At 43.2% G+C, this 27,675-nt stretch overlaps 1 protein-coding gene and 1 long non-coding RNA gene across 3 annotated transcripts; one reads left to right on the forward strand and one right to left on the reverse strand.

The window, feature by feature from the left end:
• Nucleotides 1-349: 349 nt before the first annotated feature.
• WRNIP1 (WRN helicase interacting protein 1) lies at nucleotides 350-24,874 on the forward strand. 2 transcript variants are annotated; one of them, XM_025890893.2, is made up of 7 exons: nucleotides 354-1,557; nucleotides 3,747-3,938; nucleotides 5,120-5,361; nucleotides 18,062-18,291; nucleotides 22,596-22,751; nucleotides 23,467-23,546; nucleotides 24,139-24,874. In XM_025890893.2, exons 1-7 carry the CDS (start codon nucleotides 742-744, stop codon nucleotides 24,412-24,414), a joined length of 1,992 nt encoding a protein of 663 aa, XP_025746678.1. In that variant the 5' UTR covers nucleotides 354-741; the 3' UTR covers nucleotides 24,415-24,874. The 2 variants fall into 2 exon arrangements, with proteins under 2 accessions (XP_025746679.1, XP_025746678.1); XM_025890894.2 differs by lacking the exon at nucleotides 23,467-23,546 and having other exon boundaries at nucleotides 350-1,557; nucleotides 24,139-24,323.
• On the reverse strand, nucleotides 21,062-25,746 carry LOC112838160 (uncharacterized). Its single transcript, XR_012373786.1, has 4 exons — nucleotides 25,668-25,746; nucleotides 22,912-23,000; nucleotides 22,513-22,591; nucleotides 21,062-21,229 (listed from the first exon to the last, which is right to left on the reverse strand). It is a non-coding gene; the product is annotated as an uncharacterized lncRNA (long non-coding RNA).
• Between the last annotated feature and the right edge of the window lie 1,929 nt (nucleotides 25,747-27,675).

Consider the following 27,675-nt stretch of genomic DNA (forward strand, 5'->3'; position numbering starts at 1 on the left):
GACGTAAACATTTTTTTCAGACGTGTAGTTGCTTGCATTGTTTTCTTTTGTTCACATCCTTTGTCCAGTTTTCTTCTGCAGGATTTGGGGGTTTTCCCCATTTCCCTTTAATTAGAAACAACCTGTCGTGGGCCTCCCCACCCCTCCCCACACGCCCACTCAGTTCCCTGGGTGTGAAAAGCCGCTTTCCCAGGTGCAATCTCGGCGCGTTGTCACGGACTCCGCCCCGGTGTCACAGGCCCCGAAGAGCTCGCAGGGGCGCCGCTTTCGCCACCGCGCGCTCTTGCGCACGCGCAACCCGCCGGCCTCACGGCCCCTCACAAAGGTGGCTCTAGGGGCCGGCCGGAAGTGGACGCGTAGCGGCCAGGGCGGGGTAGTGTGTACTACATTTCCCGAAAGGCTGAGGGATGCGAGGCCAGCGGTGGCTGGGTTCAACGGCCGCGGACTACACTTCCCGACGCGCCGCGCGAGACGTTTCCAGCGGCGGCTGAGCTAAACGGCTGCGGACTACTCTTCCCGACGCGCCGCGCGAGGCGCCCCCGGCGGCCGGCCGAGGGCGGGCCGACGCGGGAAGCTCCGGACGTGAGGCATGAGCGGCGCCCTCCCCCGGCCCGCGCGCGTCCTGCTACCTCCCCGAGCGAGGGTCGCGCGGCGCGGGGCCTAGCGGCGGGCATCTCGAGCCCTCCGCGTGCGCAGGGGCTGCTGCGGCCGCGCCGGGCGCCGGCGAGGGCGGCGGCCACCATGGAGGTGAGCGGGCCGGAAGACGACCCCTTCCTGTCGCAGCTGCACCAGGTGCAGTGCCCCGTGTGCCAGCAGATGATGCCCGCCGCGCACATCAACTCGCACCTGGACCGCTGTCTGCTGCTCAACCCCGCGGGGCACGCGGAGCCCACGGCCGGGCCGCACCGCTCCGGGGAGCGGGCCAAGGGGCTCTCGCCTCCCAGCGCCAAGAGGCGGCGGCTCTCCGAGAGCTCGGCGCTGAAGCAGCCGGCCACCCCGACGGCGGCCGAGAGCAGCGAGGGCGAGGGCGAGGAGGGCGACGACGGCGGCGAGACCGAGAGCCGGGAGAGCTACGACGCGCCGCCCACGCCCAGCGGCGCCCGCCTCATCCCCGACTTCCCCGTGGCCCGCTCCAGCAGTCCCGGGAGGAAGGGCTCGGGAAAGAGGCCGGCGGCGGCGGCCGCGGCGGCGGGCAGCGCGTCTCCGCGGAGCTGGGACGAGGCGGAGGCGCAGGAGGAGGAAGAGGCGGTGGGCGATGGCGACGGGGACGCCGACGCGGACGGCGAGGACGACCCGGGCCACTGGGATGCGGACGCCGCCGACGCCGCCGCCTTCGGGGCCAGCGGTGGGGGCCGCCCGCACGCCCGGGCGCTGGCGGCGGAGGAGATTCGGCAGATGCTGGAGGGCAAGCCGCTGGCCGATAAGATGCGCCCAGACACGCTGCAGGACTACATCGGGCAGAGCAGAGCCGTGGGGCAGGAGACGCTGCTCCGGTCCCTCTTGGAGACGAACGAAATCCCCTCCCTCATCCTGTGGGGCCCGCCGGGCTGCGGCAAGGTGAGTGCCGCCTTGGCAGGAGGGTTCCGAGTATTGATCTCTACGGGTCGGGCGTGGATCTAACGGTCAGAGAGCCGTGGCGGAGGCCGTCCCCGAAGAATCCGCGCGTCCACCGTGGATGTTGAGACCTGAGGGCAGGGCTTCAGATACCATCTGAGCCGGGGCAGCACCAGGTCCACAGGTGGAGTTAGTGATGGGTGTGAAAAAGACACACCCCGCCAGATTTGTAAGACACGTTTTCCGGTCATTTTCAAAATGAAGATGTCTGAATTCATAGGTTTACAAAAATATTTGCACTCTTAGATTTGATCTTTGTGTTCCAACGTGTACCCCCATCCTCCCATTAATGACCCAGTTCTCAAGGAAATGACATGCTACAAATTGCAGAGGAACATTTGTATATTCGATTTGTAGGTACGTGGGTTTAGCTTGGGGGCAAAAGATCAAAATTTTTTTTGTTTCAGTTGTGTTTCTCTTCCCTCCCTCTAGCTGTTGGTTTATTTTAACAGACTGATGTTTATTTATCCTTGAGAATATGTTCATTTAACAAGACTAATATGAAAACTCTTTTCCCTTTCCAAGTTGTTTTCATCTAGCATTTCCATAACTATCCTCACTATGCTTTCTACTTGAGGGAAGAAACATCAATGCATTTTGGTGTCCAGTTGTATGTACCTTGTTAGGAATTAGCACATGTCCAGAGGAAGGTAGTTCAGATATTGGGGTCTAGAAAACATGTCATTGGAGAACACTTGAGAAACAGTGGCAGAGATAAGCAAAACAGAGAAGGCTAAGAGGTGTTTAAATATGATTTTTTTCTATCCACAGGAAGAGAGAGGAAGATGAGCACCCGTGAGTAAAAGGCAAAATTCAGTATCAGAATGTAAAGGGGCCCTCTTAGCTTTGTGATTCACACTCCTTAGTTAGTATACAAGGGCTTTGATGATTTTTCCTAGTTTTCTTTCCGACTTCATCGCCAACTTAATCACACCTTCCTTTGCTCCAGCTCCCGGAATGCATCTTGCGCATTTTGTGCCTTCTTGTTCACACTCATACTTTCCCTTTGGCCAGGAATAAATCATATCTATCCCAAATAATTTACCTGGTAGTAGATTTAGTTGCTACCCCGTTTAGGAGATTGAGCAAGAGCATTATTAGTAATTGTTCACAAAATCTTTACATAAGGTCATGAGAATGGCTAATCAGCTGTTGGCCGACTAGATGGCAAGAAAAAACTCCGGAGGAAAATGAGTAGGGTGAACTAATAGAAGATGCCACACAAGAGATGTGATGGGCGGCTCAGCATAGTGGTTGGTGGTCACAAGCCTAGGCATATGGGTGTGGGAGCCCATAGGCCGAGATTTGATGAAGAAGCAGCCACAGTATCTTAATGGTACTATAGAAACTTTAGAAAATAAAATGCACCTTTCCATTCATTCAGGACCAAATTTGTCTCTCTCATTAAACACTTTTTTTATATTCGTTCTTACTATTATACTTTTCTGCTAACAATAATGATATTAATAACAGCATATGCACATTTATGGAGCACCTGGTAAATGCCAGGCACTGAGCAGTGGTTTCCTTGGATCTCGCCATTGTCTTCTCGTAACTGTTAACATGATCAAAGTGCTATTGTTTAATCTCCTTCCAAAGTAGACATTCAGAGTTGGCAGCATGCAGTCATCTTAAATGCTAGGTAGTTGTCATTGGTCTTTCAGTTCAAAGGCTCACTCCTTTTCTAAGCTGCACTGATGAGCCTCCGGTTGTAGAATTGATTGATTCTGTGGTTCTGCACTCCATTTCTACAACTAGTCCTTCAACAGTAATGCTTTCTTGGCTGCAAGGGGTCACAGCTGTCACTCAAGCTCTGCTAAATCAAGACAGCCGCTCTTTATGGGGATTCCAAAGATCTTAGAGTCCCCAAAAAAGGAATCAAACAGGGTTAGGTATAAAGGAGAAAAGATCAGGATTAGACTAACGTTTAGCTACTTTCCTGTTTTAACATTTTTTTTTAAATTTTTTAAAAATGTGCTGTGGTATTTCGGATTGTATCTGTGCTGCTGAGCATTCTTTAGAGTTCAAGTTGCTTGATAAATAGTGCTGATGCTGCTTGTTGTTGATGCCCATGGGTGCTTTTCTCTCTGTGTCTGATCAGCTTTCCAAACTCTGTGTGTCATATTTTCTAGACCACTCTGGCTCACATCATAGCCAACAACAGCAAGAAACATAGCATAAGATTTGTGACATTGTCTGCAACAAATGCCAAGACAAATGATGTGCGAGATGTCATAAAACAAGCTCAGAATGAAAAGAGCTTTTTCAAAAGGAAAACCATCCTTTTTATTGATGAGATTCATCGGTTCAATAAATCTCAGCAGGTATATTAACCTCCTTCTACCTTTTGGTCATTGTGAACATTACAGTGAATATAAAGTATGTGAGATTACTTTGAAAAGCATGAAGCACTATGCAAATGTAAGGACCGTTGTAATCATTAATTTTCTATGTATACAGAGGTATAGATTGTTAGCCCATCTCCTTTGAGCCTATTTCCCCACTTTTTCTTGGTGTTTTTTGGTGACAAAAAAATGCTTTTCTCTATCTGATAAATGAAATTATTAGTATGGCCCTGAGCTATAAGCAATTTAACTTGATTTTAAGATCCTTATTTTAATATTTTTAAACTTCTCCCCTATACAGTGTTACTTTTCTGTGACCTCAGGCACTTAGCAGGGTGAATGTTACAAGATCTAATCACCACTTCCTATTTAAATGGCTTTCTGAAATAAAAGGACAGTTTATTTTTATAAACAAAGCCAAGTCACTTTTGTATCCTTTCTAAGTAAACATTAACTTTTTTCTTCAAGTACACTTTTTTCTTTGATATAGGTGTTAATGTTTTTTAATCAGAGATAGAAATATTTTACAAAACCTTACTGATAAGTTTTTGTTCCTGATCTGAATCTCTTTTTTTATTTTTTTATCTGAATCTCTTTTTAAATAGACTCTTCAGAGTTCTGACAGGATGTTATCACTTTCAGTTTCATTAGACCATTGACTCATCTTAGCATTTCTTCCCTGTAAGACAACATCCAGTGGTTACATATTCACCAAGGCATATTTACCAAGTTTGTTAGGAAGAATAACTATTATGATTGAGTACTCCAGAGGAAAATTTTAGAAATACTAATGTTTTTGTGTTTTCTTAAACTTAAATAGCTGCTGTATTTAAGCTATCTGCCAGTTGGGATAGAAGCCTTAGACTAGAAGATAATTTTCTAAGTAAAAAAATCATTTATGTTGAAACTACGTTAGAATTCTACTTTGAGCTATTAGTGTGCCAGCAGGTGGCCAGGCTTAGACATTCACAGTCCAAAAGGTGTGTTTTTGGCTTAAAAAGCATGAGTGCTTCCACTCCCAACAGTGGATCCGTCTCCAATGAATATAAAGCTGTTGTTCCTGAACTGAAAACTAGGAAAAGGAAGGAATGGGCAACTTACATAGGATTCTGCAGGTTGTTGACTGGAATCAATTTCTTCTGTTTTCCTCCCATGATTAGGACACTTTCCTTCCTCACGTGGAATGTGGGACGATCACTCTGATTGGGGCAACCACGGAAAACCCTTCCTTCCAGGTCAATGCTGCCCTCCTAAGCCGCTGTCGGGTTATTGTTCTTGAGAAGCTTCCCGTAGAGGCAATGGTGACTATTTTAATGCGGGCGATCAACTCACTGGGAATCCACGTCCTAGACTCCAGCCGTCCCACTGACCCTCTGAGCCACAGCAGTAACAGCAGTTCAGAGTAAGTTGACTGCGGGCAGTATCATGGGGGCACACACCTCTCAGAGAATCCCCTGGCAGAGGGCCAGAAAGGGCTGGACGGCAGTAAGGAGAGGGCAGGGACAGAGAAGAAATGATCTCGTAATGAAAACAAGAACGGAGGAAAGTGCTCAATTGTACCAAATGTATCTCTGCAAACATTTCCTTTTTTTAAGATGGATTTTATAGCCCTATAAGGGGTGCGTCTAATTCTTCAAGCTTTAACATTGTTTTGCCCATTATTTCAGTCCTTGGGTGTTTGCTTTTGTGCTTAAGGATTTTGTTTTTTTTCCTAACACACTTTTTTTTATAAGGCTTGGAAGACTATGTATGGGAAGCCTTACGGATTATTTTCTTTCATGGAATAGGCTTAACCTACAAATCTTTTGAGCTTTATATTCAGATTCCAATTTCTTTTTTCCTGCAGTTTATTCCTCTTTTAGAAGTACTAACTACAAATTAATATAAATGTTATCATAACAATTTTTAAATCTTTTTAGAATTATTTTTGCACATTTTAAAAGTCAAGCTCAATTCTATAAAAGTAAAGAAATTTTACCTGAAAATGACACATTAAAAGTTCTCTCTTTCCTTTTGGCAACCTATTTCTGTATCATGAGTACTGTGTGAGTTCATTAATACACAGAGTATATATATATATAGTGTATAATCAATTAGATTACTTGGGTTAGAGATTAACTTTATATTCAGATATATTCTTCAGATGTCGTTTATTCATGTGTCAACTGAAATAACACAGTGGAACATAATCTGGTGTGATGAGAGACTAATGCCTGCCTCTTCATGCTGTGGACCCCACAGCTGCTAGTTCCTGCCCTGAGGCCAAATTCTGGAGCCACTCTTCTATGAGGATTAAAGAACAAGACATAGTTTTAGGTTCAGGGTTTAAGTTTCAAGAGTCTCTCCTTGTGTGTCTGGCCTCTCCCATTTGCCCCTTCTCATGCAGGGGAAATTATGCTGTGCCTCACAAAGCCTTGAAACATGGCCGAGGACCCCCAGGCACAACAAAGTCACATCATTTTAGGGTAGAGTTGTGATGGCATAGCCATCAAAATTGTGGCCTAAAAGAAATATGGAATTTGCTGGTATCCATTAAGTGTATCCATACTTAGGAGCCCTTTGTGTGCTTGGCACTTGTCGGGGTTAAAACGGGCTACATACAGCCAGCCCTCACATCTAGTATAGCTGTCCTATAAACAATATTTTCACTATAAAACTCATATAACCAACTGATAAAAATGGGAAGACAGAGGAACAAATATCCCAACATATTCCTGTGTATTTTTTTTTTCTGGGTACTGGTTATCATAACATATCTACAACTATATATCCTGCATTTTTATTAATCTAGGGTAGTTTTATTGATTTCAGTCATGTCATGATTTCATGGAATTGTTATTCAGGTACCCTCAGGTTTTTTCTCTCCCCAATCACTGCCATGCCATAATTAGGTGAAATGAGAAGGACAGTGGAAGAACCATGGAGCTCATCTTAAAAAGGATTTCTTCATTTTAACCAGATCCCCGAATCATTTGCATACACAGTAAAATTTGAGAGGATCAAGTAAAAGAATTAAGATTTCTCTTATTACTGAGACTGGGAGCCTGATACAAAAGTGAGCCAATGACTCTTCATCTGCTAAAATTGCCATTGAGTCAGAGAAAACCTGCCATGTCCAATAGATGTTTGCTTTTTCCACTACCACTCATTTGGAATTGATCCTAATTATAACTTATTTTTATTCACTTGTTTCCTTTCTAATTCCCACCCCTCCCCTTCCTGGGAGGGCTAACAGGATAAAAACTTGTCCTCCTTGTTCCTATTCCCAGCACAGTGCCTAGTGTATACATGCTTAGTAAATGGTTTGTGAATGAATAAATTCTAACTTTCAATATGAGAAAAATAGTTTAATCTTATTTTTGGGTAGTCCAGCATAAGGGATGATTGTCCCATTGCCCAGGTATCAAGAACCTTTGTCTTTAATACTATTGCCTAAGAAACATAATGAAATTAAAGATTATTAAGCTTCATTAATTGATCTACTTGTTAGTAATTCTGACAAGAAAGTTAGGTTAGGAGATGCCATAGGCCACAAAAAGAACTCTTACGTTATAAGTGATTTCCTAACAGAAGCATCTGACCACCCCAGTTGCCATGGAGAATTAAAAATGGATATTGTTTTCTTTCAATTTTAGGTAAAATTGTACTTTCACATCTATTGATTGTCTTCAAATGTATATACATTCTTGTGGACATAAATTAGTTTGGTTACACTAATTTAGCTGGAAGGAAAGACTTTAAACCCCAAATAATTACTTCTCTGGGAAACCATGAGTGCATTTGTAGTCTTGTGTGTTGGTGCCCTAGTTTACAGAGAAATCTAGACTACTTACGGCTGCTCATGAGAGGAGCTGAGCAGGTAGTGGTCTGGACACTAGTCAAGCTGATCCTTAATTGTTGATTTTTCTGGAGGAGTTGTGAGTTCTCATCTAGTATATGTTTGTACATGACAGATTCCCATTAGAGTAAGATAAAAGTGTTCTTTCTAAGTTTTTCCTTCTGTGTTTTATTTGTTCAGCGTTAATTGAAGGCCCCACATATGCTAGGCATTGGCTGAATGCTGAAAAGCACATTCCTGTGCCTTTGTAGAGCTTAGTCTATGATAAGGAGAAAGGTAGGTAAATGGCTTCCAGGAACATACTGTGATTGCGTTATGACCAAGGAGTGGTAGAGGATAGAGAGGAGGCATCTAGAATATGTGAAATCAGATATCTCACCTGGCAGCTGAGGCGGTGCTGAGTTGAAATTTGAAGGATAAGCAGAATTTAGATAAAATGGAAAGCTCATTTTGGCAAGGAAATATGGCCCCTAAAAGTCCAAGGTAGTAATAAATAGTCTGATCCATTCATTATAGGTGAGTGGGAAAGGGGGCGTGAGGAAGTGATGGTCAGTGAAGCCAGGGAGGGAGGCAGAGCCAGATTTATGAAAGACCTGTGTTCTAAGATAAGGTAAGTGATGTGGAGAGCTATGGGAAACCATAGATTTTGAGCAACGGAGTGACATAACAGCTCTACGTTTTAGGAAGATGAGAATAGCATTGGAGAGGGTGGGTTGGAGGGAGTCAAGTCCCATCTTCCCTACCCCTCACCAGGGAGTAGGAAGACCAGTTAGGAAGCTATTGCTGTGGTGCTGAAGACAAATAACAAATGCAGGTGACTTGAACAAAAGCAGGAGCTGGTCTGAGAAGTTGCACAGTTGGGTTGTGAGCGTGGGTGTGAGGAGGGAGGAAAAAGGATGACTGGGCAAATAGTTGCATTTTTCACAGGAAGGATTTAAGGAAGAGGAGCAGAGGAGGTGTGGAGTTCAGTTCGGGACTTGCTCAGTTTGTGGGGCCTCTGGATGATTCATATGGAGAGGTTTTCTAGGCAGTTAGGTAAAGAAGTCAGGAGAGTAGTAGAGATGTTTGAGCCAGAGATTTGGGAGCCACCAGCACTTCAGAGAACATAAAGCCCATGTGTTTGAATAGGAGAGCTGAAGAAAGCCAGGAACTAAGGGTATAAGTTGAGGACTTGTCAGCATTTGTTGTGTAGAAGACACAACGTTTAGAAAGGTAGGAAAACCAGAAGGATGCTCCACAGAGAAGAGCTTCAGCAGGGAGGGAGTACTCAACGTTATTGAACCATTTAGGATTAGGTTTGGCTGCATATAACAGGAAAAAAATCAAATTAACTGGCATTAACAAGATAGAACTTTCCTTCTCATGTAAAAGAGTCTGAAGGTAGACAAGTATAAAAAAATGCAGCTGCTAGTCAGCCTCATGGTATCATCAGGGACCCAGACCCTTATCTTTCTGCTGTACCGCTTTCAGCACATGACTTCTACCTCATGCCCCAAGGTGGCTACTAGAGCTCTAGCCATCATATCTGCATTCCAGGCAACAGGAAGGAAGAAGAGCCAAAGAACAGTTTCTGCCCCACCCCTACTCCCTTATTTACCACCTCACAGCTTTAGTGAGACATCTGCAAAGTAGTACTCTGTACTCAATTGTGATTTGATTGTGAAGAGAAAGATAGAGGTAAGCTGGTAATTTATGTTGAATTATCCATACCATAGTTCTTTTGGTCCGTTTGGGTAATCAGCAGTTTTCATATACTTCACTAAGCATCTTGGTCACATGGTACAAACTGTGAAGCATGGTGTCTGTGCACTGGGTTAATTTCGGAGACCAGGAAAAAAAAAATCCATGGTCTGTCATCCAGTGACCTTGTGCTGCTGGCAGTAAGAAAGTGAACTAGTGTTTAGTCACTCTGAGAACTTGCTGCTTTGAAGGGTTATAGATTCCAGATAATAAGACACACACATATTCAAAAACATTTAATCCATTGTCTGTGGGCTAGATAACTGCGCTTGTTTGTGGGTATGAGGAGAGTAGAGCAAGGAGCCGGGATTGCCCTGTCGCTGTCCAACGAGGCAGTTCCAGCAGTTGGTTGGAAGTTAAAATGGCTCTGTCCTGCTGGAGTGAGGGTGCTGCAGCTTGACTCTGAGACTGGGGCTTTTCTCTAATCACTGGGAGAGGGGAGCCCGCCCGCACAGACTGGCTGCAGGCTGGTTTGGTTGGGTTTTATTAATTAATATTATTAATATTAATACTATGGCCTGCCTTTCAAAAATAATCTTTTCTAAACACTGAATGGAGAGAAAGGTAGTGGAACACCAGAATAGAAAGTACTGATCGGAATGAGTTGTGGATTTAGTTAGAGTAGACTTTAATAATTCTCCTTAAAAATGGTTTGCTATAAAGAAAAAAAGGTATATAAGGATATGTTATGAAAATGATGACAAAAATAATGGCAACCGGAAAGAAACACCAATCAATCTCACTGACCTTGCATCTCTTTCCTCTTCCTGCCATCACAAATTATGGGTATCCCCTACTTTCTGAAAGTTCACATTATACCACTTCACATCCATGGAGGAAATCAGAAGAGGATTTTCCCTCTTACCCAAAAAAAAAAAAAAAAAGGCAAAAAGCAAAAACAGCATTCGACACTTGTTTTTCAGTGAGTCCTCTATAGGGGCAGCGCCCACCCAGCTCCTTCCCCGGGAACTACACTCAACATCGCGAATCACACCACCATAGCTTTGGATCATGTCTGTGAGCGTGTGCTTTATCTTAATTTATTTTGTGTATCTGTTAGCAAGATGTGTCCTAAGATCTCAGAAAAGCCTAACAGAGGTCACTTTTTGGGTCTGGGAACACTAAAAAAATCTCCATTATAAATTAATGGTAATGGTCTTTTCACTTTATGCCATTTTGGCTTGCAAAAGATTTCAAGGGAACCCTCTACTTTTGGATAGTGGGGAAAACCTGTATCACAAACTAGGTGGCTTACAGCAATAGACAGTTACTCTCACAGTTATGGAGGCTCTGAGTCTGAAATCTGGCTGTCAGCAGGCCACATTCCCTCTGAAGACTCTAGGATAGGGTCTGTCCTTCCAGCTTCTGGTGGCTTGTGGCAGGAGCACTCCAATGTCTGCCTTCATCTTCACATGGCTGTTTCTGTGCCTCCGTCTTCTCTTACTGTCTCCTATGAGGACGTTTAGGATTAGGGCTCATACTAAATCAGGATGATCTCATCTTGAAATCCTTAATATGGCTAAATTCATAGATTAGGATTTAGGTGCATCTTTGGAGGCCACCATTCATCCCACCATTCTCTACCAGGTGTAAGGTATAGTGTAATTGGGAATGTGTGCTGCCATGGAATTAAACACAAACAGGGCATCATCTGTGAAGTTGATGTTCTCTCACTTCGGAGAAAGTAGTTTTGTTTTGTGTTCTGTTTAGTCTGGTTATCCTGGAAGCAGCAGAGTTGAGGGCTCTGCTTTGAAGATTTGCAATTCTAGAAAGTATGTTACTGAATGGGCTAATTAGAATGATTCTCTTCAATATAGGTATCCTTACTTCCTTTTATTAGATGAGGAAACTGAGGCACAAAAAGGTATAAGAATGTGTTCAAGATCGTCCAGCTTGACTGCAGGAGGGCCGGTTTGTGAGGCATATTTCTAACCATAGGCATACCTCAGATGTAATTTGGGTTTGGTTCTAAACCATTGCAATAAAGTGAGTCAAATGAGTTTTTGGTTTTCCAGTGAACATAAAAGTTATGTTTACACTATACTGTAGTGTGCTAAATATGCAATAGCATTATGTCTAAAAAATCAACGTGCATACCTTAATTTAAAAATAACTTTACTGATAAAAAAATGCTATCCATCATTTGAACTTTCAGCAGTCTTAATCTTTTTTCTGGTGGAGGGTCTTGCCTTGATGTTGACAGCTGCTGACTGATCAGGGCGGTGGCTGCTGAAGGTTGAGTGGCTGTGGCATATTTGTTAAAATAAACAACAGTGAAGTTTACCACATCAGTTGACTGTTCTTTTCACAAACAATTTCTCTGTAGCTTGTGATGCTGTCTGATAGCGTTTTACCTACAGCAGAACTTCTTTCAAAATTGGAGTCCATTCTCTCACCCCCTGCCACTGCTTGATCAACTAAGTTATGTCATATTCTAAATCCTCTGTTGTCATTTCAACAGTCTTCACGGTATCTTCACTGGGAGTAGGTGCCATCCCAGGAAACCACTTTCTTTGCTCCTCCATAAGAAGGAACTCCTCACCCATTCAAGTTTTATCACAAGATTGCAGCATTTCAGTCACATCTTTAGACTTCACTTCTAAGTCTAGTTCTCTTGTTATTTTCACCACATCTGCAGTTACTTCCCCCACTGAAGTCCTGAACCCCTCAAAGTCATCCATAAGGATTGGAATCCGCTTCTCCCAATGTCCTGACATGAATATCCTGTTCATGTTGATATTTTGACCTCTTTCTATGAATCACAGATGTTTTTAATGGCATCTAGAATGGTGAATCCTTTCCAGAAGGTTTTCAGTAGACTTTGCCCAGATCCATCAGAGGCTCTAGCCTTACAAGATGTATTTCTTAAATAATAGGACTTGAAAGTTGAAATGACTCCTTGATCCATCAGCCACAGAATGGATGTTGTGTTGGCAGGCATGAAAACAACATTTATCTCTTTATACATCTCCACTATAACTTCAGGATGACCAGGTGCATTGTCAATGAGCAGGAATATTTTGAAAGGAATCTTTTTTTCTGAGCAGTAGGTCTCCACAGTGGGCTTGGAATATTCAGTAAACCATGTTGTCCACAGATGTGTGGTCATCTAGGCTTTGTTCTTCCATGTATGAAGCAAGGGCAGAGTAGATTTAGGATAATTCTTAAGGACCCTGGGATTTTCAAAATAATAAAGGAGGATTGGCTTCTACTTCAGGTCACCAGCTGCACTGGCCCCTACCAGGAGAGTCAGACCACCCTGGCTTTGAAGGCAGGCTTTGGCTTCTCCTCTCTAGCTATGGAAGTCGTAGATGACATCTTCTTCCAATAGAAGACTGTTTTCTCTACATTGAAAATATGCCGTTTAGTGCAGCCGCCTTCATTACTGACCTTAGCTAGATCTTCTGGTTGGTTTGCTGCAGCTTCTCCATCAGCACCTGCTGCTTCACCTTACACTTCAATGTCATGGAGAAGGCTTCTTGCCTTAAAGCTCATGAACCAACCTCTGCTGGCTTCAGACTTTCCTCTGCAGCTTGCTCACCTCTCTCAGCCTCCACAGAATGGAAGAGAGTTTCCTTTGCGTTCTTAACTTGGCTGTTTGGTTTAAGACGCCAAGCTTTTGGCCTGTCTTGGTTTTCATCGTTCCTTCCTCACTAAGCTTAATCATTTCCAGTTTTTAAAAGGAAAGACATGCAACTCTTGACTTGAACTTTGAGAGGCCACTGTAGGGTTATTAACTGGTCTGATTTCAATATCATTGTGTCTCAGGGAATAGAGGAGCCTGAGGAGGGGGAGAGAGACGGGAACGGTTGGTTGATGAAGCAGTCAGAACACAAATATTTGTCAATTGATAAAAGTTATCTGTCTTATGTGTGTGTGGTTTGTGGTGCCCCAAAACAATTAGAATAGTACTGTCAAAGATCACTGATCATAATTCATCATAACAAATAATAATGAAAAGTTTGAAATATTTCAAGGATCAAAAAATGTGAACCTAGAGACATGAAATGAACAAATGCTATTGGAAAAATGGCACCGATAGATTTGCTCAGTGCAGGCTTGCCACACAGACCTTCAATTTGTAAAAAATGTAGTGTCTGCGAAGTGCAATAAAATGAAGCAAGGTAAGGGAGATGAGCCTGTACTGAGTTTAGAAGGGATCTAGGTACCAAGTTAAGTGAGTCACTTGCTTTCACTTAGAACCAAGTTAAAATGCTGCTGGTGAATATTAACATTCAAATCTTTCTCTGCGTTTCTTCGTGTAAGAACAATACTTTTAATTTGTAAAGGATTACGAATAAAAGATTCCTATCTATAATTTAGCAGTATTACCTTTTAACCACATCTACGCATCACATTTACCAGGAATACATTTTGAAAATATAGTTGACCCCTGAACAACATGGGTTGGAACTACATGGGGTCCACTTATATACATATTTCTTACAGAACAGTAGTGTAAATGGATTTTCTCTTCCTTATGATTTTCTTGATGACCTTTGCTTTAGCTTATTTTATCGTTAAGATTGTAGCATGTAATGCAGATAACATACAAAATATGTGTTAATTGACTGTCTTTGTTATTGGTAAGATTTCTGTCAACAGTAGGCTATTGGTAGTTATGTTTTAGGGGAGTCAGAAGTTTTACATGAATTTTCATCTTTGTTGGGGGTCATTGCTCCTAACCCCCACATTGTTGAAGGGTAGCTCTACATGTGCCCAGAGTCTGTCCCTGGGGATTTTAGAATCAGTAAATCTGTGATTAGATTTACATATCTGTATTTTAAGGTAGTTCTCTGTAATCTGATGCACATCCCTGGTTGAGGACCACTGTTGAGCAGTTGTTACCCTGACCATGGAATGTTCCTTGTCTTTAGTGAAAGATTCACAGAGTATAGTTTTGTAATTTATGAAGAGAGAGTTTAACTGAGCCATACATACTCTTTTGTTCTGCCATGAAGTAACAGGTATATTTTCATTTATTTTCACTCCTCTTCCAGCTTAAACAGCTCACTATCTAAAAAGAATTCTCCAAATCCCAGTATCATCCACGACAAAAACAGTGTGCAGAAAGATTCAGGCCCTTGGAAATGAAAAGGAAAGGAAGAAGTTGTCTTTACAGTATGCTTCCCATATTCCTGCTAAGATGAAAGCGTTTCTCTTCAGTTAGAGAAACAAGGCTAAATCTTTAATTTCCACATCTGTTAACTGGGAATATGATCTTTTCCAATGCACTTATTTTAACCATTTTTTTCTAAGTTTATGCTTAAATTTTAAAATAATGCCTCTGGACTAGGAGCACTCTTCCAAGATAATGTGTGCAATAGTTACTGTTTGCTGAGGAGTTTTGCAAATATCAGTATAGTATTCCTTATTTCATTGTTCTTGGCATGAGCATTCATGTGCTCCCTCTTCTAAGATCTCAAGGTATCTTAACACATTTTATCACTTTTCAGAACCAAGGTCATGTAAACTGGGGTTCAGGATATATTGGAGGATAGGTAGAACCTTTTGAACATCCTGTACAGTGTTCTTAAAAGCAAAATTCCATTTGGTAAATTGTGTGACCACTGTGAGTGCCGTCAGCAGTCACCTTTTACTACTTTGAACAGAGTTGCTGACAGATTCATTTGTGTTTAAAAATACTCCTCATTTTGGGCGGGGGTGAAATTTGGAATGTGGATCATATCAAGGGGGAGGGAGAGTGGAACAGTGGGAACTTGGGTGAAAGCTCTCAGCTCAGGTTTTATTGTGGCAGCTCTCCCGCTCCCTGTGACTCCAAACCTGATTAAAAAGGTAACAATAGAATAATTCGGACTTTGGTTAAAAATTTAAAAATTCAAAGAAAGATCCTATTTTCCAACCACATCCATTGAGAGGCCTGTTTACATTGTGCTGTTCATAAATCTGTGGCACAGTCTGTTAGTTGGCTTCTCTCATAATTATTAAGGCCTGCTCGCTGCCTTTGCATGAGGACCAATGGAAATGAGGCCATAGAGTCAATGCTAGGGTGTATAAGGACACCTGTCTTTTTTCTGTCCCTAAAGCTCTCCATGCCGCTAAATATACACAGTGGACAAGTCCATAGAAAGGGCATATATACGAGAATGCTAACATTAAGGTAGTACAGCAATAGGTGATTTGTACATTTTGTTAAAATAAAGTAATATTCAGAGTTCTGAGTATTTGTTAAGGATGCAAACTATCTGTAGTATGATCCAAATTTTGTTTTAAAATTAGGTTTTAAGATTGATGGTTACATCATAAAGGAAATTCGACAGATGACCCAGTAGCTATTGTTCATCTTTAGGTGGCGCAGAAAAGGATTTTTTTTTAATGTTTTCCCATATGTTACAATTTTTAAAAAATAGACATTTCACTCTGAGATTGTGGGGAGAATTGAAATTAGTCTATTTATTGTGAAGATATTGAATGCCTGTTCTCTCCCAGGCACAAGGGATGTAAAAAAGGAATATAACATAATTCATGTCCTTGAGGCCTCAACATTTAGTGGGGATGGGGAGATGACAAATGTGATCAGCAAATGGCCTCACTCCTTGTGATGGCTCAGTTAGTTAGGATTGATTAGGGCTCCTGCTTTACTCCTTTTTTCTTTCTGCAAATGATCCTGTAGGCTCTTTGTTGCTAGGAAGCTTTCCAAGGAGATGGAAGGCTTTGCTTTTATTAGTTCTGGGGCTGAAATGAGATGTTCAGGCAATTTTGGTTTTCTCTACCCACCTCCACCGCCACATAACACGTGTTTGCACACACATGCACACACTCAGAGATAACGTACTGTAACCTAGCCTCAGGAGTGCCCTTCCCTTTCAGGCACATCGGTTGCTACCTCACCCGCTCTGACATTAGTCCCTCCTAACACGTTTTCTTGAGTATGTATTGTCTGTCATTTTCTTCCAAATCATCTAGAATCTGCTAAATAATGTCTGTTTGAGAAATGCTTCCTTGGCTTTAAAAAGTGCCAGTGATATGGGTTTGGTGTATGTTTTGAATATCTATCTGGCCAGGAAGGGAGGAGAATGGGCTTCTGAACTGTAACCATGGTTCTTGGGGCCCAGGCAGCTGTCAGGAGGAGTGTGATGAGAGAGTCATTCATTATCAAGCTAAGGCAAAACAGGTGCCTTATGTGTAGTGATAGATGAGAAACTGGAAGTCTTGGCTTTGGTAAATAAGGGGTGGGATGAGGCAGTCTTTAAGATGTTAGAAACAAGGGGCACCTGGGCTTAGTCAGTTAAGCCTTTGCCCTCGGCTTAGGTCATGAACTCAGTATCCTGGGATCGAGCCCCGAGTCAGGCTCAGTGCTCAGCCAGAAGTCTGTTTCTCTGTCTCCCTCTGCCATGCCCCCCTCACCTTCTTGTGCTCACTCTTTCTCTATCTCAAATAAGTAAAATCTTAAAAAAAAAAAAAAGATGTTAGAAACAAATCTATTAGTGAATTGAATGCAAATTAGTGTTATTCAACCTAGTCACTAAAGCGAAGTAGCAGGTAGGTATATGGTACGGAATTATGCATAGACCTTCATAGGTGGGTCCCCTTCATGGCCTGGACCGCTACCACCCTGCCTTGGCCCAACCCAGTTGGTGCCTGTGCTTTGTTTTCTAGGTAGCTGATTTGGACAGTCCTAATTGGCTTATTAATTACTATAGAGACATTTTCAGCTGAAGGTTGGCAATGACATGGGTGAGGTTTACCTTTGAAAAATTATATTTTGCTTTGCAAATGTGCAGCTAGCAGCTAGACAAGAATTAGTAAGACCCCTCTAAGTAACTAAATGTGTGAGATATTTTGTCTGACTAGACTAGAAATAGAAAAGTTTGCTGAATTAGACTTGAGAACCAATCCTAATTAGACCTTCATGAAGGTCCACATTTGGAAATGTGATGGTAGGTGACTTACCTCAGGTCTTACAGCCAAGTTCTCTCAGAGTCTTTTGATGGATACCCAGGCTAGTGACCTCTCCACTACTCTGTGCAGGCTTTGTGTGATTAATACCCTCTTGGGAGCATGCCTCAGGCCAAAATCTCAGAGGTTTGCTTCTAGGCCCTGCTGTGTCCAGAGTAACTGCGGACTCGGGTTGTTTGTAAAAATCCTGGCCCTTCCCTGTTTGGGAAGTGATCTGAGCATACCTGTCTTGTCAGGATGTGCACTGTGTTTGAAGTATGTTTTCTGGATACTGTAATGAAGCCCTAGTGTTTCTGTAGTTTTCACTCTTGTAGGATAGAACCAGAGAAGCCATGTATGTATCTTTCCATGTCTCCTTCATGCATGCTTAATGTATGTGTGCTTATACAGTAAAATAATCTCATGACTCGAGGTCAGGTCAGTTCCCAGTCTTGATAATGCTTAACCATGTTGACAACAGGAGTTAGGGAGCAAGGGCAGAAGCCTTGAACCTAAGGTAGCTTTTTAATGACCTTGCTAAGACAGAGCTGTTCTGTAAGAAGTGCTACAGCACAAGAAGTGTCGAACGGGAAAGTGATGGTAACTAACCCTGTTTGTGTTGCAGGCCGTCCGTGTTCATAGAGGATAAAGCAGTAGACACTCTGGCTTATCTTAGCGACGGGGATGCCCGAGCTGGACTGAATGGACTACAGCTGGCAGTGCTGGCCAGGTTAAGCTCGAGGAAGATGTTCTGTAAGAAAAGTGGGCAAACCTATTCTCCCAGTAGAGTTCTGATCACTGAAAATGATGTGAAGGAAGGCCTCCAGCAATCTCATATTTTATATGACCGAGCAGGTAAGTAATGGAAAGTGAAAAGAGGGGAACTTTAGTAAGTTGTGTCCACACATTCCCATCCCAGGCTTCTGACTTTCACCTGAATTCAAAACATGAACTTGATTCTCAGTTGGATCTCCATATTGTTAATTGAATTAAACCTCCAACTCAGAGCCTGATTTCAAAGACCTAGCTTCCTGAGCGCTCTTTCTTGTGAGAGGCACAGAGCAGAAACTGTCCTGATAAGAACTGAGAGGAGTTTTCGTGTTTAAAACTGCAGGCTTCAAACTTATTGTAAGGTAGATAGGTATTTTTTCCATTACTCTCTGGTAGTGCCTTTTAAGATACACACATTTTTGAAAGCCCCTGCATTCACAGTTGACAGTAATCTTCGTGATCACTTATAATGGCAGTAATAACAAGAAGACTTTTGCAATAAGTGACTTATTTCTATTAGTTGAATGAGAATTAAAGGCCGTGATTTCTACAGTCCCAACTAAAAATGAAGTTTATGTGGATCTTGATGTGATGTTTTTGGTTGTAATAGCTTTTTAAAAAAATTAATTTTGCTGTGTACACTTACCTGTTTTTGTAGAACTGCATTTACAGGTAACAGATTTGAAACAAACTCTTATTAGATCCATGACCTGGCAATATTAAATGTCATAGGCACAGCACAGTTGTAAATTTTTATAAGAGGGATGGGTGATGAAGATTAGCGTATGGTAGATTGGGCTGGACTCTGGGGCTTGAGTATTTGATTCTGGGTAGAGTCATATTGCAGTAACGGGAATAATTTCCACATCTTTATTTTTTTTTTAAGATTTTATTTATTTATTTGAGAGGGACAGTGAGAGACAGAGAGCACGAGAGGGAAGAGGGTCAGAGAGTCAGAGGGAGAAGCAGACCCCCCGCTGAGCAGGAAGCCCAATGTGGGGCTCGATCCCAGAACTCCAGGATCATGACCTGAGCCGAAGGCAGTTGCTTGACCAACTGAGCCACCCAGGCGCCCCAATTTCCACATCTTTAAAAGCTGTGCCAGAAAAGGAAGCTGATCATTGAACATTCCAGATATCACAGAGGCAGTACTTTGTCTACAGTATTCCGAAATGCTTTTTGATGATGAAGAATCCTTCTTAACTGGTTAGAGAAGGGGGTGGGGGAGCTTAAGAATGACTTTGGGTTCCAGGCACTGCCTCCTGATGAGTTGAACAGAACACTCTGTGACTTTGGGGAAGTGGCAGAAGCTTGTCAGCATTAGTGTGCCTCAGCTGATTGAGAGCTGGGTAGGTGGAGGGTACTAGTAAGTACTACGGACACATTAGCAAGGACTCCTTAAAGGCATATAACAAACAGTCCTGGCTCCTTTCTGATGTGAACGTGCCAGTCGGCAGGACCTCTCCTAGCACAGCCCAAAGATCCCAGGTAGCCAGCTATCTGTACCCCTGAATGTCAGGAATGCTGGGAAAGTCTGAAAAGTAAAGCGTTCTGGACATAGAGCTTTGCTTTACTTTTGGCCAAATACAAGAATGGAGGATATGAACAAAATTGTAAAATTTTAAGAGGTAAAAATAACTCCCATGTGCTGGACTCTCCACTGTTTCTGGGGGTTCCAGCAACAGTTGTCTCTTTCCTTTGTACGTGTCCTAAAGGAGACTCTTCATTTTGACTAGATGGACTGGAACTGTTCTTTCACGTTTTATCAGACTGTCATTTAAAAATCAAAAGGCTACCATTTAACATAACATCAAGTAATACTGAATATTTGAGTATTTTACATATATTGTCCTTTTTTTTAATTTTCAAAATAACCTTAGGAGGTAATTATTAATATTATCTCCATTTCACAGATAAAAAGCTTGCCTTAGTTCACAAAGCAAGTGGTAAAACTCATGGTATAAGTGGTATAAAACTGGTATAAAACTGGTATAAAACCCCAGGTATAAGACTGGTTCCTAGGACTGCGTCCTTCCCCACTCTTGGTGCTGCTTCCACGCCAGCCCCGGCCTGAAGTCACCAGATTCCCACCAGAGCGTATTCACTCACACACAGTAACACACACTCACGTGAGTGTACTCACAGACACCCATACACACACAGTGGATATTGGACATGTCTAGTCCTAGGGTTTCTGCTTCTCGAGGCTCACATTCCATCCAGGGGAACCATGCACAATGGGGATCACTTTCTCTATAGCCCTGCACTGCCCCAGGAAGAGCTGGGGACAGTGGAGGCTGCCTGGGGTCGGGCCTTGAGAACCCACACATTCTACAAGTCTGACATTTCATGTGACTGTGCCCCCCCACACTACCCTACTGTTGTGTAGCAGTACAACCATGGATCTGTAGACACTCATAAATACAGTTCAGATCCTAGAGAATTGTTCTCTTCCAAGCTGTGTTCTATAAATAGGGATGATAGAAGCATTGCCCTGGAAACCTGCTAGCTTATACTCCTGGGTCTTTTTATAACTCTGGTGAGACAAAAATCCCCAGTCCCAAGATTTTAATTATTTCTTCTAATGTCATCTAGGATATAGTTACCCACTTGTAGGATCCAGTAACTAGCTCACGTATTTCTGTATCAGAGTGAAGAAATTTCTAAATGAGAGCAGGTTCTCTGCCTTGCATTGAGGTCAGGGTTCTATGTAAATAATGTGAAATTTTAGGTTTATAAAAAAGTTATATGATAAAAGCAAAAATGGAAGCTAGCATAGAGTAATATCTAACACTTACATGTTTCTGTAGTGCTTACTCCATACCAGGCATACATTATTTGAGACTCAGAATCCTAAGAGCCAGCTAGTCTTTAATCCCCATTTTACAAATGAGCTGCCCGAGGCATAGAGAGGATCAGTACCGTGTTCTTGGTGTCGTGGCTAAGAAGTTTGGCGCTCACACCCAGGCTACCTGGCTTTAGAGCCCATGCTCTTCACTGTTATTTGCCTCTCAGTGTCGACCTGCAGGAAAGGTATGAGACAGTAATGTTTGTGTTGGGGAGATTTGTTGCCACCTCCTTATTTACATTTCACAGAAAGTGGAGCAGAAATGGCTTCTTTCATCTCCCATATATCTACAAGGTGGCCAGGCCTGTGAATGGGGCCAGGACCTTGTGGATTTCACCTGGAACCCTTTCCTAGCCTGTCTCCATGACACTGTGACTTAGCTAGGAAGCCCGGAGATAGATGACAAGTCCACTTGTCTACAGGAATCTGCTGGCTGGACTGAAAACCACTGATCTGCCCTCTTCCTGAATGGAAGGTGCTCAGGCCCCTGCAGTCAGCCTCCTGGGTCTTTCTTCCCTGGCAGGCCAGCATCTTGTCCCATGCTGTCTTCAGATGAAGGCCAAGGATGGTCTTACCAGCATGGTCAGCTGCTGGGACTCATTCCTGGGGCCCAAATGCTGTGCAAAGCAGGTCATGGTCTCTCTGTCCACCTTGGTGCTTTCTAGGAAGGACTAATGCGAATAAGAGTAACTCCCCTGCTTTCTTTCATGAAGAGACTATTCTCTCCTCAAACTTAGGAAAGAGTTTGTGATCAGAAAATCATGAAATTTCTCTTTAAAGCACATTTCACTGATTTGCTTGCATGTGAATCCTGGGTGAAAAGTGAGGGGAGACCCAAGTGGTGAGGGAGGGGCTGCCAGAGCTTTCAAGGTGAGAGCTGTTAGCTCCTGTGTCGGCCCTTCTGGGATCCTGCCACATGGACGTCCCCACACCAGATTTAAGTGACTGCAGCCTTCAGATACCAGAAAGGCCGCTGGAAAGGACACTGAGGAACAAATGGACCATCCGTAATAGCTGTCCTTGTCACTGACTCTCCATCCTCATGGCTCCAGCCAGGGCCCCGGGACAGTTTTCCTCAAAATGACAGTAGGGGCACATGGAAACGGAACATCAGATCAGTCCCCTCCATCTCTTGGCTGTGGCAACCCACCGAGGTCCAGGAGAACCAGCTCTCCACATGAGGCTCTCCTTGCCTCCCCCGCCACCCCCCGGGTCTTGGCTCGGGTTCAGCATGGGCCGCGCAGGTGCTCCAGCAGCCTCCTGCTCTCAGGCTGACTGGGTTACTAGATAGGCCCACAGGCCCCACATGGAGCTGCTCTGGTCTCCCCAGCATCCCGCAGCCGTGGCACCGTGCGCGCCCACTGAGCAGCTTGAGGACAGCGGTCAAACCTCACTCTCCCCTGGCTTTCCTAGGTCCCTTATTCAGGCTTCCTTAAAATCAGCCAAGTGAAACAAACCTATGGCTTAGATGACCCGCCTGTGAGATCTCTGGGTTCCCTCTTCTGGCCGTAATTGAGCACGTCCTTTTTGTGGTATCTAGGAGAAGAGCATTACAACTGCATCTCCGCACTTCATAAGTCAATGCGGGGCTCAGACCAGAGTGCCTCCCTCTACTGGCTCGCGCGCATGCTTGAAGGAGGAGAGGACCCGCTGTATGTGGCCAGGAGGCTGGTGAGGTTTGCCAGTGAGGACATAGGTGAGTGTTCTGGGAAGGACCAGACCCTGTGTCCACAGACGGTGGGGTTGCATGCGGGGGGGGGGGGGGAGGGCAGGAATGCTACTGCTTTGGGGCCTAGGAATTTCTTGGTACCATGTGGACAGGGAAGGAGAAGAGAAGAAGACAAGTATGAACTCACTGGTTTATTTCTCGGCATTGTGTATGTGCTTTTGAGGGGTTGTATTCCTGAAGTCATCATTATCTGTTTCCTCTTCAGGAGTGCTTTTCCTAACATGGGCATTGAAATAAAAAATACTTTAAATGCTTTGCAGTCACATGTTCAGGTTTTCATTGGACAGCTTTGGAGAGCTTCTGAAATAGAAATGGAAGATTCTGGACACTATATAAAGAAAAACATTAGAAAGACATTTTTTGGTGTAGTAGATGTTTTGCTTTTAATGTGTCCCTGTGCCTGTCCGTATGGCCTTGGCTCCTCACGTTTGTCATTCATACTCTCGTATTTTTCCTGCTAGGTGTAGTTTTTATCCATGAGGAAAGAGTTCTTGACACCACTCAGTAAATATCAAATAAGCTAGTGAGATCAGAGAAGAGTCCGTTTTGCTAAATGGGATTTTTGTGGTCAGTAACGTCTACAGGCAGCGGTGATCTCTGGTCTCAGCAGCTCGTAGACAGGTCAGGCTGGGAGTGTGCGTTATGACTTAAACTTTCCTTTGTCTTTCCGTGTGTGTGACAGGTCTGGCAGACCCTTCTGCATTAACACAAGCAGTTGCTGCCTACCAAGGCTGTCATTTTATAGGCATGCCCGAATGTGAGGTAAAGTAATCAGCTCAGTTCCTTGCAAATCAGTTCCTTTTTCTTGTGCCATGTCCCTTTGTGGATTTGAACACATGTCCTGCTATCACCTTTAATGTCCGGGCCCACCAAAGAAGCTGCTTGGCTTTTTAACTCCCATTTTAGAAGCTTAGACTCTAGAGAGAGGGGAGACCTTAGGTATCAACAAGGTCATGTTTTGAAACTTTTCAGTAGTTGTGGTTTCAGAGGAAGTGCTCAGCCTTTCCTGGGGGCAGAAGTATTGAAGTGCTGAACAGGAAGTTTCTATAAGTTCACCCACAAACAGAGCAGCTTCGTGTTTATGTTTTATATGTTGGGGTTTTAAGAAAAAATTCATTTAATAAAAGTTCTTCTGTTTAACAAAAAAAATAAATAAATCATTGGTCTGGTTCAACCTCTTGCCTCCTGTAGGAATTTCTTCTCTCCATCACAAGTGGTTATCTTGATTATAGGCATAAAAGGGGGATAACAAAAACATATTGGGAATCTTTTCAGAATTAAGTAGAGATGTCATAAGATATCCTACAGGAGAGAAACTTTCTGGCACCTTCATAATGTTTCCTTTTTGTCCTAGGTGCTTCTGGCCCAGTGTGTAGTCTATTTTGCCAGAGCCCCCAAGTCCATTGAGGTGTACAGCGCCTACAACAACGTCAAAGCATGCCTGCGAAACCACCAGGGGCCCCTGCCCCCTGTCCCGCTGCACCTGAGGAACGCGCCCACCAGGCTGATGAAGGATTTGGGCTACGGCAAGGGCTACAAGTACAACCCCATGTACAGCGAGCCTGTGGATCAAGAATACCTGCCGGAGGAATTGAGAGGAGTTGATTTCTTTAAGCAAAGGCGATGCTGACTCTCGTAGGCTTTGACAGCAGATGGATAGGTCTGTTTTTTTAAGGAGAGCAAGAGTAACTGAATTGTGAAGTCGGTTGCCTGGTGGAAGTTAAATGAGACCAACATTTTGTGCCAGAAATGTCAAGAGTTCCTTAGGTGGAGGCACATGTACTTCAACTAAATGTGTAACATTGAAATTGTGTTCATTTGCACTCTGTGCAATGGTTATGCTTATGAAAATATCTGGCAGCTTTGTGCAATGAATTAATGTTATAAGGAATTATCTATTTTGTCATAGTATTTAAGTCATAATGTCATTTCAGAATTCAGTTCTGTAGGATTTTTTTTCTTTAAAAGATGTATATTCAGGGTAGTTTGAATTGGTAAAAAAATGTAATTGTGATTTAATACTGCATAGTGTTTTGGGTATTTTTTTTATATGCAAAGGTCTTATGAGCCAATAAAACTATTTCAAAGTACTCTTCAGTTCTTTGACGTCTTTCCCACCTGGGATCCTAGCTACCAACATCTGTCACCGTCACATGTTGGTAGGTAAATACTGTGAAAGAAAACTGCCCATAGGTGAGAAGGTTGGAAAGCTTAGTGAGAAATCTGGATCTTTGTAAAAATCCATTTTAATTTTTAAAGGAATACATAGAGTTTTAAATGGCTTATAGAAGAATCCAGTAGTCTGTTCATTCCTCCAGTTTCTTCTTGCAGGTCCGTGTTTCTAAATGATACCCTCCTGTTTTACTTTTGTGATTCCTAAACATAAATACCACACACACACACAGCTTTGTTTCCTTTGCAGCTACTGCTAATTCTTTCCAAACTACTTAATAGTCATCCACAAGGATTGTCCAATCCAGTAATGTGTCAGTTCTGTTTCCCTCCCCCCCACACACACACAGCTGATGCCCTGGGACGTGCTCTGCCTTTCTCCTACATGAGGATTCCTGTTTTCTCCATAGAATACTCTGCCGTCTGGGTTTATTCCATCATTTCTGTACAACACATGCTTTGCTAGTTTTACCAGGCTGGAGCAACAATAACCTCACACTCAGCAGGCCTGGTGTGCAAACTCCCCTCCTCAGTCTGGATATCTTCCTTGTACCTGCCTCACAGGTTCTGGTTGCAGGGTCCAATGCTTGCCTTTTTCTGCTGAGGGGATCCACATGCTTTAGGAGCTTTATGGAACAAGGGTGCATGGGAGACAAAGTATTTTTAGATCTTAAGAGTCTGAAAATGCTTTTAGTCTACTTTCAGACTTACCTGACAGTTTGGGAATAAATTCTAGATTGGAAGTTATTTATCAGTTGTCTCCCTCTTGCCCATGTTGCTATTGAGAAATTTGAAGACATTCTGATTTGTGACCTCAGCAAGTTGATAGAATCTTCTCTCTTTGTTCTAGTGTTTGAAAAGCTCACAGTGATTTTACCAGGAGCTCGGTGGATCCTTTCAGTCTAGAAATTCATGTCTTTCAGTTTTGGGAAACTTTCTTTATTCATTTAATAAGTATTGGGTACTTGCCTCATGCTAAGCACTCTTGTTGGGAATACATCAGTAAGAAGAATATCCTGTGCTCATGAAAAAGATGGTATGAAAAATCATATTTTAATATGTTCGCTAATGATGAGTGCCATGGGGGAAATAATCAGGGAACCGAGCTAGAAAGGGTGGGGAGATGTCATGATTTTATTTGGAGTAGCCAAGGTAGACCTCATCAAGAAGGGAATATTTGAGTCAAGAATTAGAGGAGTGATTATGCCGTTCAAAGATACGGGAGATCATTCCAGGCAGCGGGAACAGCAGGTACAAAGGCCCTGAAGAAGGAAGGTGCCTGGCCTGCTCAGTGCTACAAAGGAGGTGAGTCTAATTGGAATGGAGGAGGGAAGGAAGTAGTGGAAGTTGAGATGATGGGGGTTTGGGTTAATGTGTGGGACCTTTCCAGTCCTGGGAAAGATTCGTTTTTACTCAAGGATTCTAGCAAAGGAGTGTCACAGTGGCACTTGTATTTTGTAAGGATAGCCATGCCTGCGTTGTTGAGGAAAGGCAGGGCCGAGCAAGGAGAGGGTAAATCAGAATTTGCAGCGCTCTAGTGGAGGAGGTGACAGGATTGGTGGGAGCAGGCATGGGTGAGGAGGGGGGTGATTAGCATTATGCTTGAAGGGAGAGTGCATTTTCCTTACCTCCATTTTCTCTGAGGCTGGTTGGCCCTCTTGAACTGGTCTTTGTCTATGTCTTCCCTCCTTATTTCTCATCCTTTTGCCTTTTTGCTCTACTTTCTGGGAGATGCCTCAACTTTATTTTCATCCCTTAACTTTTACCATCATCATGTTTTAAGTTTCCAAGAGCTCACTTTTAATGTCCTCCCCCCTTTTTTTAGAGTAGATGGTTTATTTGCTTACTCGTTTGTGTGAAGACTGCTTATCTTACCTCCCTAAGGATATTTTGTTTTTAATTTTCTCCCTACATACTCTCTTCCTTGTTACTCCTTTCTTTCTTTCTTTCTTTCTTTCTTTCTTTCTTTCTTTCTTTTTCTTTTTCTTTTTTTTTTTCTTTCTTTCTTTTTCTTTCTTCCTTTTTCTTTTTTTTAATCGCTTTCTTTCAGACTGAAAGCTCTGAGCCTTTGGTGGGAGTGGACTTTGATTCTTGCTGAGGCATTTGTTGGAAATCCTTAAAGTCCGTGTCTTTAAGCTGGTTAGGTAGGGCCCCAGAGAAACTCTTCTCTTCTGCTGAGTAGGTCAAGGTTGGCTCCCTGCATTCTGGATGCCATGTAGGTGGTCGTCATACAGCAATAGGTGTACCTATGTCCCCTTGATCTCTGAATATGAATCAGCCAGGCCCCCAGCTCTATCTGGGGTCTAGTTTAGAGATTCCCCAATCACCTGGAATAGGAGAGCCCTGCCATTATCCAAGCCTTTGAGACATCTGCCACATGGATCAGGTGGGTTCTTGCCTTTCCCCACTGGGATCTCCCGAGTCAGTTACCACTTGCCCATCATCTTCCCAGCCTCCAAAATTGTGTTGCCATTATCGCTTGTTCTCTGCCATTTTAACGGTCGATGGCTTTTAAAGATTCCTTTACTGTAGTGTTTTGGGGGAGTGGGGATGCTTGAGAGAAAAACATTAGACATGGGTTTGATCCATCTTTATGGATATTTTGGATATAATTCAATGAAGATATTAACAGCTCACAACCACAAGAAGCAATTCCTACTCAAGACCTGAGGAGGCAAGGGGAGGGAGCTAGGACTGCCTTATGACCAGGACCACGGCT

The sequence above is a fragment of the Callorhinus ursinus genome, unplaced genomic scaffold, assembly GCF_003265705.2.
Source record: "Callorhinus ursinus isolate GAN/ISIS: 27379988/994484 unplaced genomic scaffold, GSC_fseal_2.0 scaffold26, whole genome shotgun sequence".
NCBI classification, from domain to species: Eukaryota; Metazoa; Chordata; class Mammalia; order Carnivora; family Otariidae; genus Callorhinus; species Callorhinus ursinus.